The sequence below is a fragment of the Trachypithecus francoisi genome, unplaced genomic scaffold (assembly GCF_009764315.1).
Source record: "Trachypithecus francoisi isolate TF-2019V2 unplaced genomic scaffold, Tfra_2.0 Lachesis_group5, whole genome shotgun sequence".
NCBI lineage: Eukaryota > Metazoa > Chordata > Mammalia > Primates > Cercopithecidae > Trachypithecus > Trachypithecus francoisi.
The window spans coordinates 102,099,180-102,115,957 of NW_022681470.1; the positions used below are offsets into that span (position 1 = coordinate 102,099,180).

The following is a 16,778-nucleotide window of genomic DNA, read 5'->3' on the forward strand; positions in this document are numbered from 1 at the left end:
TGTCCTATGCTGCTCACAAGGATATTTGATGACTTAAGGGAAAACCCTTTACTGTAACACACGCTGTTGATGTAAGCTATTTTGACATGATCACCCTTGTTCTGCAGGAGAAGCTCAAATAGTAGATTTCTGAGGAAACCCATGCATGTTGAGGGAGTGGAGTTGGTGCTTTAGGAGGAAAATCTGTGTGTGGGCCTCAAGTCCCACCGCATGGGTCATAACCCATGCCTGACCCTGACAGAAAATCCTTCTAGAAGTAAAAGAGAAATAAAAGAAATCCACAATACCAAGGGATGAAAAGACAGCCATGAAAAAGTAATTTAAGGGGAGAGGAAGATGGGCTTATAACAGATTATAGGATGTTGTCAGTTTTAATAACGGGATGTAAAGAAAAGATTCTGTTTGCACACAGGGAGAAGTTCTTTTCCTGGCTAGTCAGAGCACACCTTATGTACATTCTCAAGTCGTCTCTCATATGATTCATTTTTTTCACTGTAGATAAGGCTTTTATGGATGGATTATTTTTCTCAAATAATATTATTGCTTTATGATTAAAGTAAAGATTATTAACTCCTGAGGCAAGAAGATATAAAAGCTCTGGAAACTGTGACAGGGACCACTGGAGACACTGAAGAAGGCAGGGGCCCTCAGAGTCTTGGCTGCCAAACAGGTAATCCTCCTTGCGGTTGTTGATGGGGGGCTTTCTTTAAACATCTGTTTTCCTCTGTCAGCTATTAGCCAGGCCGGAAATGACAAATCGTATTTCTAGCGAGGCTTGTCAGGCTTTCTGTTGCTGTGTTGTTTGTTTTAAATTATTTACCTTCTTTTCTTCCTTCACTGTAAAGAGCATTGGCTTTAGTGTCAAGCTGTTGGGTTAAATCTTGGCTCTGCAGTCTGGTAGGTCACTGCAACCTCTGCCTCCCAGGTTCAAGTGATTCTCCTGCCTCAGCCTCCTGAGTAGCTGCGATTACACCACCGCACCCAGCTAATTTTTGTATTTTTTAATAGAGACAGGGTTTTGCCATGTTGGCCAGGCTGGTCTCGAACTCCTGACCTCAGGTGATCCACCCGCCTCGGCCTCTCAAAGTGCTGGGATTTCAGCCATGAGCCAGTACGCCCGGCCCAGTGCAGCTTACTTATGAACATGACATGTAGGCATTCGATGAATGCCAGTTCACTTTGAGAGTTAGATTGTATGTTCAGATTTTTTAATCATAAAGTATGATTAAATGTGGATTCAATGAATTAACTCATTTTAATAATTATTTGGGAGGGAAATCCAGAACTCAGTTTCATACTTATATTAAAACAAAGCCCAGACAGATGAAAATAGAAGAGAACACTGATAAATAGTTTAACCTTATGGGACAGTAATGGGCAGTCTTTTGATATAAATTTAAAAAATATTTTTAAAAACATAAAAAATAATATTTTTGAAAATTTCAGAATGGCAAAAATTATAAGAGAAAAATACAAACTGAGAAATACTATTAGTAACACGTGAAATGCAATAAACATACAAAAAGGATCTCACGAATTGGAGAAAAAAACAATGAAATAGAAAAATGCGGCCGGGCACGGTGGCTTAAGCCTGTAATCCTAGCACTTTGGGAGGCCGAGACGGGCGGATGGCGAGGTCAGGAGATCGAGACCATCCTGGCTAACACGGTGAAACCCCGTCTCTACTAAAAACTACAAAAAAACTAGCTGGACGAGGTGGCGGCGCCTGTAGTCCCAGCTACTTGGGAGGCTGAGGCAGGAGAATGGCGTGAACCCGGGAGGCGGAGCTTGCAGTGAGCTGAGATCCGGCCACAGCACTCCAGCCTGGGTGACAGAGCGAGACTCCGTCTCAAAAAAAAAAAAAAAGAAAAAAAAAAGAAAAATGCGCAAAACTGGAAACTGAAAATTCACCAAATACAAAAAGCAAATCATTATATAAAAAGATGTTCAACTTCATTAGTAATTATAAAATATTTTAAATCACTAAGATTCTTTAATATACCAAAATTAACCAAAAACTTGACAAAATTAAGCATTCACTGGGAGCTTAGGGAACCAATCCTTTTAGTGCCCTATTAATGAGGTAAATGGCACAGCCCACACATTTAACAAAGGGTATTAAAATGACAATGTGCATGCTGTGTGATGCCACAACCCTACATACGAGAATTTATACTAAAGAAAAAATTAAAAATGCATTAAAGTTATGTGAGTGCAAGAAAATGTATTACAATCAATCTTTTTCTGAGAAACAAAACCAGGTTATAGGACGATATGATCCTATTTATATAAAATTGTACACGAAAGATATCTGTAAGCTACTTACCAAATTATTTATCTCCTGGACGTGGGGTTTACTTCTTATTTTCTAGTTTTGCATTGATTTTCTAATAGCTCATGTGTTGTTTGCTAATGGGGAAAAGATAAAGCCATGTTCTTTATTTTTAAAAATGATGTCAACTAAGCGTAAAGGAAAGAGTGCTGATGGAGTCAGATCCGCTTGTAGCTGGTGTCCATGAACAAATGACTTCATACTTACTGACCTCAGGTTTTCTCATCTGTAAAATGTGGGTATTGGACACTGTGCTCACGTTTAATTTTAACATTTAAAAATTCAATGTCGGCCGGGCGCGGTGGCTCACGCCTGTAATCCCAGCACTTTGGGAGGCCGAGGCGGGCGGATCACACGGTCAGGAGATCGAGACCACGGTGAAACCCCGTTTCTACTAAAAATACAAAAAATTAGCCGGCGCAGTGGCGGGCACCTGTCGTCCCAGCTACTCGGGAGGCTGAGGCAGGAGAATGGCGTGAACCCGGGAGGCAGAGCTTGCAGTGAGCCGAGATCGCGCCACTGCACTCCAGCCTGGGCGACAGAGCGAGACTCCGTCTCAAAAAAAAAAAAAAAAAAAAAAAAATCCAATGTCGGAGCCACTCTATTGGATTTTCTTGACACAAAATACCCGTATCTGCCTTATCCGTGAGGAAGCTTGCCTTGGGCGCCCTCTGCTGGCTCTCCTGAAGCTAACGGGGCGAGTGCTCGGTGGTTTACAAATTGCCTCCATTCAGACTGTGAAACTGTTCAGCCTGCTATAGCTAAATCTCTGGCACCGGCCCAGGAGGTCTTGCAGGTAAGAACAAAATCTCTTAAAAGTTTCTAACCTGTACATCTAACTTGAGATTCCCTTCATTATAAAGTCTGGATTTAGCCAGGAAAATATTGTATTATTTTCCTCCATATGTGAGTCGGCATCTAGATTCCTGGGTCCTTCTCACCTGTGCAAATGTGTTCAGATTTGCAGATCAAGGAGAACCCAGGAGTTTTAAAGAAGCGCTAGTAAGGTCTCTGAGATCCTTGCAGTAGCTACATCCTCAAGGGAGGAGGAAGATGGCTTCCAGAAGCATGCGGTTGCTCCTATTGCTGAGCTGCCTCGCCAATATAGGAGTCCGGGGCGGTGAGTATCCATCACGTAGCTGGAACTGAGCCACAGCCAGTGTTCACACAGTCCACGTGGGACACCCTTCCATTCACCCACAAAAACATGTAGGAACTGCAGGAAATAGGTTTTTAAACATGGAGATGAAAAACAAAGACAAGTACTAAAAAATTCAAGGGCTCTAGAATCCAACAAAACCCAATTCCATATGATTATAATTCATACTTAAATCATCAGTTAAGTGTAAGTTATAACATTAATTTAGCAAGTTTATTGTGAAGGGCAGAGATAATGTGTTTAAAACACCTGTTGCCTAGCAGATTGTCAATAAGTCATAGCCATAATCAGAATTCCTCAATGCTTATGCACTGGTTTACCATTTGAGCATTATTAGGGATTCCAGTTTGCAAGGGACCTACAGTCGAGTTGGAGAGATGGCGCTTAAACATTTATAGATCACACATCAAGTGCAAAGTAACATGGCAACAAAGTGAGTAGCAATATTGTAGAATCCACCAATAGAGAAAGCAGGGGAGGAACATTGTACAAGTGAGCTAAGAAGGAATGTCACAGAATACCAGAAATGGAAGGAAATGAAATGTGATCTCATCTGGTGTAATTTCTTTGTTCTATTCACAAGGAAAATGGACCTGCCTCGGGTACATAGTAAATGCTCAATAAATGTGTGGAGTAAGGCCGGGTGCGGTGGCTCATGCCTGTAATCCCAGAACTTTGAGACACCAAGGCGGGTAGATCACTTTAGCCCAGAAGTTCGAGATCAGCCTGGGCAACGTGGTGAAACTCTGTCTCTACTAAAAAAAGTACAAAAAACTAGCCTGGTATGGTGGGTGCTCCCAGCTACTAGGGAGGCTGAGGTGGGAGGACCACCTGAGCCCAGGAAGTCGAGGATGCAGTGAGCTGAGATGGTATCGCTGCACTCCAACCTGGGCAATGGGAGTGGGGTAGCAGAAGGCAGAGCCACAGCACAGCAGAGCAGCTGTTAGTTGCATATCTAGGAGCTAAAATGCCTCCACCAGGGGGCTCACAGCCATAGCTGCAACATTGCAGAGTATGGGGCAGAGGGGAGGGGAGAGAGATGAAGGGAGGAAGGAGGAGGGGGAGAAAAAGAATGAGAAGCAGGGAACAGACAGTCATAGGCAAGGAGGGCCACACATAGGCAGAGAGACAAAAGAGACAGAGAGTACAAAGACAGGGAGAGAACAGAGAGATGCATAGAAAATCAAAGACGGAGATGCAGAAACAGAGAAAATTGAACACAGAGAGATGGTCAGACAGAGAGCAACACTCAGAGAAACACAAAGAGAGTCAGAGAAAGGAGAGAAAGAGAAGAGAGAGAGTCGTGATTGTCTGGGCTCCAGCATGGTCTTGGGTCTTCTTCACTCTGACCACTCTGACCCTCCAAGTCCTCCGCGTGTGTCCCTAGGCCCTCTGCTTTCACGGCTTGGATCCAGGGAAACAAGGACCATGGTGGTAGAGGGTCTGTCCTAATATGTTTGCTCACAGAATGCCAAGGAGAGTTGCTTCAGAGGGCACAAGACCAAACCAGGAGCCCCAGGTGTGATGCCAGGGGTCTTTGTCCTCAGGCCAAAGGTCAGAGATTTGGGTTCCTCTTTGCCACCTCTTTCAGAACAGTCGCACCGGTATTACAACGGAAGGCATGTTTTCGCAGCTGTCCCTTTCTGAAATTCAAGCCCATGTCATATCTGCCCTCTGGTAATCAATGGCCAGCCTTCTCTTAAGAAGATCAATTTTTCCTTGAAGTGCAAGGATTTCTTTTCCTCCTGACAAAATAATCAAGGCAGCCCAGTTAATTATTTCTGTTTCTAAGTTTTGAATTTCTTATTTTTATAAAGGTTGGGAGGGCTGGTAGCAGTAATATAGATTTTTAAGTCATAGAGAACTGGATCTGCAAAGCAGCTTTTCTATCTTTCTTGGGCAGATGACCACCCTGAGCCTGTTTCCTCACCTCCTCAAGCAATCTTGATAAAAATACAATACGGATAAAACACTTAACATGGTGCCTGGCACCAAGAAAGCACCTCGCAGGGTGAGGGGCAGAAAGGGGAGGGGAGAGAGATAGAAAAATGAGCAAGAAGGGGGAGAAAAAAGAAGGAGAGCAGAAAACAGACAGTCGTAGACAAGGAGGGACACACAAAGACACAGAGACAAAAGAGACAGAGATGGAGAGTACAAAGACAGGGAGAGAACAGAGAGGTGATAGAAAGTCAAGCATCTTATTTACAAAAGCTGGTGATAGTGGTACTAGTAGTAATAGCATAAAGGCTGCGTTTTATTTATCATAAAATTATATTCATATTTCTGAATGTAGTAGAAGATGAAGCATTTAAATACATGAATATCTTTGCTGTTTGTTTGTAGTATATTTGACATACTCACTGAAACCTTTCCTGCCTTGCCTTAGCTAGGTTGGTCATTATTCATTATTCACAGATACCAGGAATAGCACATACAAAGGATCTAAAGCTACACTGAGCATTCATGTTCCAAGATGGAGCTGGGACTGTGGCATCGAAGCATGTGGCTGGATAGGGGCATACAGCCAGGTTATAAAATCTCTTACATGCTAGATGAGCAGAGAGCTCCTCTGAAAGCAATGGGGAGCCCTGGGAGATGTACGGGCAGGGGCTGAAATAAAACAGAAGAGTGGGGCAAATAAGAGACAGTAGTATCATTTGAATGAGGAGAGAAAAAATACTGTTATGACAGCTGCAGTCTGTGGACGTCCCTTATGGAAGGAAACACTTTTGCACCCATCATGGTGTCAGAAGGTAGCCACATGGTCACAAAGCCTACACTTGCTAGCTTGACATCCCCTTGATCACCTGGTGCCTCTGTACCTCCAGTCATCTCCCCCTCTTTATAAACCTTCAGATACAGTGACATTGCCCATTCACCAGTTGACTAGCAGGAAAATCATGTGCCTCCCTGAATCATGGATTCCTTTGCTTCTAAGCCCTGGCTCTTTCCTATTTCTGCCACGGTTGCCTGACGGACACCCTGTATCTTAAGCCCTTAAGGCATACTTAAGTGCTTGCTGTTTCTATGCATGCCCTCACATTCCTGCTTCCTTTGCCTAAAACGTTCCCTCCCCCAGTGCTGACACATAGCCCACCTATGCTCAAGTTCCAGTCAAGTTGCCATGTAACCTGTCCCTTGTCTCCCAGGCCAAAGTGACTTCTCCTTCCTTGGAATGCCCCAAACTACCAATTTATGTCCCTCATCCACTCTTGTGATGCCTTAAATCATAGTTGTCTGACCTTCGCTATTAATACAAGATTCCGTCAGCTGCTGAGAATCTATTCCAGTTATGTGTGTCTATCTAGTCCAATTATGTATGTGTGTCTATTCCAATTATGCATTCCAGAACTGGGGAGATAACCACAGCATGGGTTCAGGGGACCCACTGGACTCGCTGGACCCACTGTGAGGCAGATCAAGCTAAAACTGCATTGATCACCTGACTTCCATAACCCCTACTCTGACTGGTGGACCGCAGTGACATTTTCTTGGAACTAGTGTCAGTTCAGAGGCAGTGTCCAGTAATCGCAGAAACACAGTCACACTGGTAAAAGGCCTTAGGTCCCTTTGGGAAAAGCCAGAAGAAGGGTAAACTGTATACATTTTTGGCAGTGTAGCAGGAATCTTCATGAAGGGACTCTCTTCATTCAAGGGGTTCCTGATTGCAAACTGTATCAAGTCTGGGAATTGATTGTTTTTGTTATCATAACGTGCAATTGCCTTTTGTTTATGTGCAGATATCATCGTGAGACCCAGCTGTGGTCCTGGATGGTTTTACCACAAGTCCAATTGCTATGGTTACTTCAGGAAGCTGAGGAACTGGTCTGATGCCGAGGTAAGAAATTTGCCGCCTGCTTGGCCTGGGCTTTCTAGAGCAAAGGACCAGCCAGAGCCTCAGATCTCATTTGATTCAGGATCAAGTGTCCTTCCTGGGCACTATGAAGAGAAGCCCCTTTGGCTGGTGAAATGGAGAGAAGAGGGTTGTGTGTTCACTCATTCAATTCCATAAGCATTGCTGAAGCAGGTGCTGTATGCCAGACCCTAGATGGGCTACAAGCACATCCGGATACATAGGAAATAGCCCCTACCCTCAGCAAGCTCACTGTCAGTAAAGGAGACAGAAACACATCAATCAAAGGAGGACGAGAAGATGAGGAATTCACAGAAAGGATAATGGAGTTGCTATAAGAAATTTACCAGAGAGAGGGTGTGTAGACGCGCCTGGAGCAGACACCTTGGAGCCACCAACAGAAGGGTGAAGCAGTCCAAGAAACTGTGGAAACTTTTCCACTGCTCTACACAGTCCACAAACATGTCCATTTTATTTCATTGAAGTTTTGTCTGAGAGATAACCAAATAGACAGTCAAAGTAAGTTATCTCAGCCACGTGTGGGGAGTCGACGCTGCCGAATTGTGATTAATTAGGGGAGTCATATGGGTACATTTGGCATGATCTGGGCCCATGCGGTCTTTGAATCCCTGTATAAAACTAGACAACGAAAAACAGAAAACAAACAAACAAAAACAAGAATGACGTACCTACCACATGCCAGCTACTGAGGCTATGAACGTATTCTCTGGCCTTAGAAAGCCCAGGGTTAATGTGACATTGAAACAGAACATTTCAATGCAGCATGAGTATAAATGACTTGCCCAAGTTTACACTGAGAATAACTGACGCAGCAACCCCAGCAGAGTCTGAGCTGAGTCCTAAATAATTGTATAAAAAGGGGAGAGAAACGGAGCGAAGAAAGGGCTTCCCAGACTCTGTCCCTGGAAAGAAAATGAGCTCGTGGAGAGGAATAGCCTTTCTCTGTGAAAACAAAGAGAACAAAGAGGAAGATGTCTGGGAACCGTGGAGTCATAGAGACCTGAGTTTACATCACTACTCTGCAATTCACTAGGTACCTCCCTTTACCTGTTTGCCTACTGGAAAGTGGGATAATACTTTTTACTTCATGGACTTGTCAGGAGGATTCATTAAAACAACTTGCATAAAGCCTATGGCACAGGGTAGACGCCAATTCAGGGTCTCAAGAAAGAACAGCCCACAGGATTGACACTGAACCTTAACAAAGTTAACAGGACCAGGATGCAGAGGGGGTGCTGGGACGGTGAGGCCAAAGGGGACCCCTCAAACCCAACAAGGGCTATGAGGCTCCCTGATTCCTCACCAGGGTTGCTACTGCCCTTGGCTCTTGAGACCCCTGGAAGCTGATGGAGGCAATGTGAGAAGCACATGGACATGCGACCTTGAGCTTGAGAGGCAGAGGCCTGAGTTCTAGTTACAGCTCCAGCAGTACTAGTTGTGTGGACTGGGAGGGAGGCTATCACGTACATACTCCAAGCCTGTTTCCCCTTCTGACACAGGATCTTTTGTGGCTGGTACCCAGTGGGCACTCAATAAATGCTGTCTGGTCATCTGACTGGCATGCCTCATGGGCCTGAGAATTAAATAAAATTACAGTGAAGCATGGTGGTATTGTAAGTGGTTTGTAAGTGTGCGGACTAAATTATTATTAAAGAGTAACCAGATCTAATCTTGGGTAAATTAGTAAAAGCAAGAATGGGAGCAGTAAAAACCTAAGCAACCCAAACTAAAATTGCATTGAATTAATTCAATTTCGTGTCATGTAACACAACCTCAGAAGAGAATAAAATAAAGTTTATATACACATGCCCATATATATAAACATTTACCTTGTTTAATTGAACAATTAGGTTTCTGGTTACAGAACAAGAATTTGTCATGCCATGTGTTTCATACAATCCTTAAAACAGTGAGTGATTACCATTTATTCACCCACAAGAAAAATTCAGATTGCATGGCCTTGGATGTGAAAGAAGACAGCACTTTTGCAAAGGACCTCAGAAGGAAAAATTTGGGATCGATATGCAGACATACAGGAGTAAGACAGATTTGGGATTAGAGCTGAAAGTTTTAAAAGTTGCAACAAAGCGGATAGTTACATATCTGCCTCTAGTGCCCAGGAAACCCCCAAATCCAACCAGATTTGGTGGCATGGTTATTGTTGAGGAAAGGCAAAGGGGTAGGCACATTCACCTTCAATCGGCAGGAATTCTCCACCAGCACCGGGAGCCGTCTCCTCTCCTCTGGAGGATCACCTCACATGTTTAGGCAATTGATCCATGCCCATTCACTAGCAAGTCAAAATAAGTTACAGACTACTGCTTACAATTTACAATGTGGTATTCTTATGTAACATAGGCTAATAATAATTTAAAATAAACACAATGTAGGCTTAGGAATTAGGGAGAGCTGGGCTCTCTTCCTGTGTCCAGTTGCCCTTTCCTGATCCTCTGTCTCCCCATCTGTAAACTAAAGGTGGGCCCCGTCTCCTTGGGCTGCTGTTAGGACGGAATGGTGGGGTGCCCAGTGTATTGGAGGTGTCCCGCGAAGAGCACTGCCGTAACGTCTGTTCTCTGATGCACATTGTGTTCACGTTCTGACATTTCTGAAATCAGGTGTGTGCTACCAACACGCTGTGTCACAGTGTATCATAGATTCATTGACAGTGATTTTATTTTCTTTCTTCATGGGACATAAAATAATGCCACATTTTACAATCAGCAGTTTCTTAGATCTGTCAAAATGCAGTCTTATAACACAATAGGTCTCATGACAGGTCCTAGGTAGCAGTAATTATTTTACAGATGAAGAAACTGAGCCTCAGAGAGGTGAAGTGACTTGTCAAGGTCACATACGCCCCTGAGATGCAAGACCAGGACCCCGGGCACGTCCTTAGACCCCCAATCTCTCGCCCTGGCCTTGCACTGCCTCTTTCTCGAGACCGAACGCTGCGGTAGTTGTGCTCTCTCCCAGGCTGGCAGGAAGCCTTCTGCGGGGTTTAGAGCACTCTGTGTGGAGGAAGTGGGGGCTACGTGAGTCCCTCCTGCTTGGCACACTAGCTGTCTGAGGAGAGGGCTGTGCTTTAAACATGCAGGCATCATTAACAGGACCTCTCCTTGTACGTAGCTCGAGTGTCAGTTTTACGAAAACGGAACCCACCTGGCATCTATCCTGAATGTAAAGGAAGCCAGCACCATAGCAAAGTACGTAAGTGGCTATCAGAGAAGCCAGCCCGTGTGGATTGGCCTGCATGACCCACAGAAGGTAACCTCAGACTTGGCCACAAAGGCCCTCTTGGGAAAGCCAGGCTGGCATCCTCTTTTTTGAGGAATGGCCTCCCAGCCTATAACGGGCACACAGTAGGTGGATCTTCTCCAGATGTGCCTCCAGCTGACAGAGACCAAGGCCTCAAGGTCAGGGGCCCAGTTCTGGCCCTCGGTGGAGGATATGATGTAAAGGTATAGACCTTTGTCTAACTAAGGCCCTCCTGAAAGGCAGAACACAAAATTATCAGCTTTCTTTTTTTTTTTTTGAGACAGAGTCTTGTTCTGTCGCCTGGGGCTGGAGTGCAGTGGCCGGATCTCAGCTCACTGCAAGCTCCACCTCCCGGGTTCACGCCATTCTCCTGCCTCAACCTCCCGAGTAGCTGGGGCTACAGGCGCCCGCCACCTCGCCCGGCTAGTTTTTTGTCTTTTTTAGTAGAGACAGGGTTTCACCGTGTTAGCCAGGATGGTCTCAATCTCCTGACCTCGTGATCCTCCCGTCTCGGCCTCCCGAAGTGCTGGGATTACAGACTTGAGGACCGCGCCCGGCCTAATTATCAGCTTTCTAAAGCCTTAACAAGTTTGTGTGTGTGTGTGTGGGGGGGGTGTGTGTGTACACACAGGCCTATTATGAGACAGATCAATCAAATCTCCATTGGATCTTGAGTTAAAGTTGAAAACTTTCAGCTAGCCTTTTTTTTTTTTTTTGATGCTCTAATTTTCTTTGTGTTATCCTTGACGCTTTTCACTGTAACTTCCTGTTCTTTTCATCAATACCTTATTGTAAGAACTGACATGAGCGGTCTTTGTAAGGAACAGCTGTTGTTGAGGTCTAGGTGTGGGGTCTTAGTTAACAGGTTCTTGGTGGGGCTTCTTTAGTTGACTCAAACAAACACAGGGAACATAAAGCGGGAACCCCCATACTTCCTGCTTCTTAATAAAACTCTGAAGATACCACACAGTCATCACCCTCTTTCATGAATATGTATGTGTTCATCCCTTAGTATTTGTCTATAAATATCTTATGGCTTTTTCTCTTTTTGAATATTATGTTACAGAAAAATGAATAATCCTTTACTATAGGTGTTACAAATATTTTATATAATTATTTCGTTTTTAAGGTCATTTATTTGACTATCAGAAATTTTGCATTTTTATGTATTCACATAGCTATCAGTCAGAACCCTGTCATTCAGATGGAATAAATACTTACATCTATTTCTATTTCTTGCAGTAACATTGGTAACATTTTCCTATTAGTGGCTGAGTGGAATGACTTTCTTTTCTTCCTTCTTTAAGCGTTTCTGCACTTTCCCAACGTTTGCAATGAAAACATGTTTTAAAGGGGACTGAAGGGACTTCCTTGGCTGTGGCAGGTGGGTTGCTGGGCTGTACGCCTCTCCATCTCCTGTTGTTGCAGAGGCAGCGGTGGCAGTGGATTGATGGGGCCATGTATCTGTACAGATCCTGGTCTGGCAAGTCCATGGGTGGCAACAAGCACTGTGCTGAGATGAGCTCCAATAACAGTAAGTTCTAATGCACCACCCCTCACCACTTCTCAATGCGCAGACCCTTCCCTTTACCTAGTAAGAGCAAAAATAGACACAGGGGACTCCTGCCCTCCCCAGTCCACACCAACAACTCTTCTCCAGCAGGGCAGTGGCTTTGCCACAGACATTGGTTACCAACCTTCAGTCCTGTGTGATCACTTTACAGTCTTTGTCATATCAATGTTCCAGCTGTTGTTATTTGCTCAATATTTTCTTTAAATCCATTCAATGTTTTTCTGAAATACACTTATTTTAAAATCACATTCTATACCATGAGGGGGATATATATCCCATTTTGGGAAACCCAGACCACAGGGAGTAAATCTATGCAGTGAAAACAGATAAATCTCTTCTGACTTCTTTAAAATGAGGGTTTGCCATGAGCCCTGGAAAGCCGGGCTTTGCCTCAGTTCTTCCCTCCTGTTTCCCTGAATCCTGTCCCCAGAATGCAGTGGCCTGAAACTCAGTGCAGGCTGCACACACTTGCATGAGCCTCCTCCTTTCCCTGGCCTGCTTTCATTCTTTGTCTTTATGCTCATGAGTTAGACTTTTCAGCATTCATACTGGTGACACCTTGGGCTGGGTACTTCTTGGTTGTGGGGGCTATCCTGTACTTTGCAGGAGGTTGAGCAGCATCCCTGGTCTCTAATCGGTAGGTGCCAGCAGCACTCTTCCTCCCAGGTCGTGAAAAATATCTCCAGGAATGACCAAGTGTTTCCTGTGGAGGGCAAATTCCCCCTCCTGGTGAGAACCATGACGAATAAGCGGTGTAGAAAACTTCAGCTGTACAAGATCACAGAATATTAAAGAATACTCAACGCCAAAGGTCATACACTTGAGAATATCCCAATGGGTCTAATAGGCCATCATAGTGACACCAGGACCCCCTGCCAGTCAAGAAGTCAGCCTGAGGCAGGCCTGGGCTGAGGTCTCAGCTATTGGGCTGGGGAAGGGAGGGACTCCGCCACCCCCAGCAGGACATGGGGGAAGTTTAATGTTTTCTGAGGAATAAACTTATAAGAAGGAAAAAGAGAGTGAGAAAACTTTCTAACAGCACGAGGCGAAGAGCAGACATGATGAGACACACTCTGAGGAAAACCCTCAGGGATAAACAGCCAGAGAAGGGATTTTCACAGACCGGTGAGAGCACAGCTGCTGCTGTTCAAGGCAGAAGTCAGCTCAGATGGAAAGAAGAGAATCAAAACCAATAGGCAGAGGCTACCAACAAGTGGATTTTTATTCTAATCAAGGAAAACAATGTTGAACAGTTAGCACTGCTCAAACACATAACGAGCTACCCCAGGAAGCAGTGAGAAACTTTATAGCCAGAGTTAACCAAGCAAAAGGTGGACATTGTAGTTTTTATTGCAGTTGACGCATTGAAAGTGTTAGAAGCGAGCCTCCATGGCACAAAAGAATCAAATGAGGAACAATTGTAAAAATACCAATATCAGGGATTCGCTTTTCAGACCTGCAACATCAGACTCTCTGGGGCTGGAGGCCAGACTTGGTTTGGGAGCAGTAGACCAGATGCCTCCCCAAGTACCTCACATTCCCCAGATTTTGACATTCCCATTGGACAAAGTTCTCAAACAAAAGTCCTTTCCCTGTGAGTCGATGATCACATCAGCAAACTTCAGTAGCGAAGTTGCCTCTGTTGTGTGGATGGGAACCAGAAGACTGAAGCTCTCTGGGAACAGCACGTCTTTGGGCTCCTTTCCTTTCCCATGGTTACTCACCCAGCTCGTAGCTGTCAGAACACTGGCTCTCAAGGCAGAAAAGCACAAGGAATGAAGCAAGGATTTGAGGAAAACTGGTGGAAGGTAGAGTTTAAAAGCACATCCCCCTCAGCCACATCAGTACAATGGATTTTGCTCCCCATTCTGTTTCTAATTTTTTTACATTCAAAATGTATATAATATTAATGCCCCAATACACAGCCACACACACATTCTTGTTCTGTCTCTGTGACAGAGCTATTCCTTTTTTCTATCTCTTTAGAAAGAATTTCAGAGTATTTTACTTGGTGTGTTTCTTTCTCACCCTTTCTGACCCTCCCCTTTACATCAGAACGTGTTTTGTGACTCCGGAAAATTGCAGCTTGCAATTTTTCCTGATGTTTTGCTGGTCCACTTTGAGACATTTAATAATGATAAGTGGGATTTTGCAGTTTGAAAAGAAATTTCATATTCAGTATACATTGAGGTCAAGAGCATGGGTTCTGCATTCTGAATGCCCGGGGTAGAATCCCAGCTCCTAACTGAGCTGTGTGACCCTGTGCAGATCTCTTACTTCTCTGTGCCTCAAATGCCTCTTTATAAAAAGGAGGAAATAATCGTCCTAATCACCTGAATACATGTGGCGTGTTTATCATGTGCAAGCTGGGCTCATGGCTCCGTGGCCTGGAGGAGAGGGAAAGTAAGGTCCCTCACTCACCTTTCCCTGCACTCCGTCTCTGGTGAGGTGGGAAAAGTAGACCTCTCTAGCTTAGTGCCCGTGGTGAGCTGTGCTGTGCTTGATTATTTGAAGTTGCTGTACTAGCTTATCCACAGGCTGAATGGGCAGCAACCTCAAAAGGACCGGCTGATGAGTCAGTCTCAAGCCCAGCCCATGGCCTTGTGCCGTATTTTCTTTGCCCCACACTGTGAAAGTACCCACAAGCTTGCAGGGCCCATTTCATTTACACCCTGTGGCCCCTGCGCTGAGCACTATGGATGCAGGCATGGGCAGGCCCCATCCTCTGTGGCTTCTGAGAACTAGGAGTGGGAGGGGCACGCCTCACCTCTTCCTCTCCCCAGAGCTCTCACCCACCCCCCACACACTGGGAACAGGGTCAGATCTGCAGGTCAGGGCCCAAGCAGACACCTAGCCAGGGAACAACTCCTCACTCTGCTGCAGACACCCATGGATGACAAGTGATGCTGTGGAACTTGGCTTCTGGGAGGGAAATCGCTGGATCTTGCCTCAAAAATACTTCAGTCCTTCAAAAGGCCACCTCTGCCTTGGGCTCAGTCCTTTTTCATAAGCAGATGGCCTGTTGGGATGTGAATGGCTTTAGCAGCTTTCAGTTCTTTTAACTTTGAACAGGAGCTTCTTAGAGCCTAGGAAAGGCCACCCTCAGATCCTCACTGCGTCCTGCTTCAGTACAAGAGCCCCTCGTTCTCAGCTGATTCATGTCAACCCCTGCCTTTCCTCAAAAGCAGTGCTGGAGTGGAGCTTTTGCCATGGTGTGTGACATTTAAAGTGTTTTTCTTTCATTGAGAAAGTTAGTATCTGTCTTAAGGTTCTCCAGGGAAACAGAAGTAGTTGGATGTATATATAGAGAGACAAAGATTTACTTTGAGGAATTTGCTCACGCAGTTGTGGGGGCTGTCAAGTCTGAAAACCACAGGGCAGGCCAGCAGCCTGGAAATTCTTGCAGGAGTTAATGTTGTGGTCTTGAGTCCAAAGACAGTCTGGAGGCAAAATTTCTTCCTCTTTGGGAGACCAGGCTTTTCTCTTAAGGCCTTCAATTGATTGGAGGAGGCCCACCCACATGATGGAGGGTCATCTGCTTTACTCAAAGTCTACTGATATTTAAACATTAATCACATCTAAAAAACATCTTCATAGCAATCAAACAACTGTACACCATAGCCTAGCCAAGTTGACACCAAAAGTCAACTGTCATATCGCCTTATCTATAACTCCAAGAAAAACACCCGGATAACTCTGGCAAGCTCAGTACAGGACTGAATGGATTTAAATGTCTGTTTATTTTCTTACAGACTTTTTAACTTGGAGCAGCAACGAATGCAACAAGCGCCAACACTTCCTGTGCAAGTACCGACCATAGAGCAAGAATCAAGATTCTGTTAACTCCTGCATAGCCCCGTGCTCTTCCTTTCTGTTTTCTGCTAGCCTGGTTAAATCTGCTCATTATTTCAGAGGGGAAACCTAGCAAACTAAGAGCGATAAGGCCCCTACTGCACTGGCTTTTTTAGGCTTAGTGACAGAAACTTTAGCAATGGCACAGTAGTGGCTTCTAGCTCTAAATGCTTGCCCCGCCATCCCTTTCCACAGTATCCTTCTTCCCTCCTCCCCTCTCTCTGGCTGTCTTGAGCAGTCTAGAAGAGTGCATCTCCAGCCAATTGAAACAGCTGGGTCTTTGACCATAAGAAGTAAAGATTTGAAGACAGAAGAAGAAACTCAGGAGTAAGCTTCTAGCTGCCTTCAGCTTCTACACCCCTCTGCCCTCTCTCCATTGCCTATACCCCACCCCAGCCACTCAACTCCTGCTTTTTTTTCCTTTGGCCATGGGAAGGTTTACCAGTAGAATCCTTGCTAGGCTGATGTGCATTCCTTTAATAAACCACTGTGTATATAAGAGGTTGCTGTGTTCCAGTTCAGTAGTGGTGAAAGTGGAAAAGTGAAATAAGACCAAGAAACACACCCATGTGCTTCTTCGTCTCCTTCATCTGAGTCTCTGCCTCCTCCACCCCAGCAACAGCAGTGGTTCAAGGAGAGGAGAGATGCAGGTGACCTGCCTGCCAACTTCTGAGCAGGGTTGGGCAAGTGGGTGCTATTTAATTGTGAGTGCTTCTCAGCTTATGAGGGGGAT

The 16,778-nt window shown here is 44.9% G+C and overlaps 1 protein-coding gene across 1 annotated transcript; it reads left to right on the plus strand.

Moving 5' to 3' along the window:
* The first annotated feature begins 583 nt into the window (after positions 1–583).
* Positions 584–16,544, plus strand: REG4 (regenerating family member 4). The gene is made up of 6 exons (XM_033197424.1): positions 584–670; positions 3,292–3,452; positions 7,232–7,329; positions 10,492–10,629; positions 12,049–12,154; positions 15,946–16,544. The coding sequence occupies exons 2-6, from the start codon at positions 3,386–3,388 to the stop codon at positions 16,011–16,013; spliced, it is 477 nt and encodes a 158-aa protein (XP_033053315.1). The 5' UTR covers positions 584–670; positions 3,292–3,385; the 3' UTR covers positions 16,014–16,544.
* Positions 16,545–16,778: the final 234 nt, after the last annotated feature.

What these genes read in the sequence shown, in the direction of transcription:
- REG4 (XM_033197424.1), top strand. Translation starts at nt 3,386, where the DNA reads ATGGCTTCCAGAAGCATGCGGTTGCTCCTATTGCTGAGCTGCCTCGCC. An exon ending in GGAACTGGTCTGATGCCGAG is followed by an intron (nt 7,330 to 10,491) that starts GTAAGAAATTTG and finishes CCTTGTACGTAG; the next exon opens with CTCGAGTGTCAGTTTTACGA. An exon ending in TGAGATGAGCTCCAATAACA is followed by an intron (nt 12,155 to 15,945) that starts GTAAGTTCTAAT and finishes ATTTTCTTACAG; the next exon opens with ACTTTTTAACTTGGAGCAGC.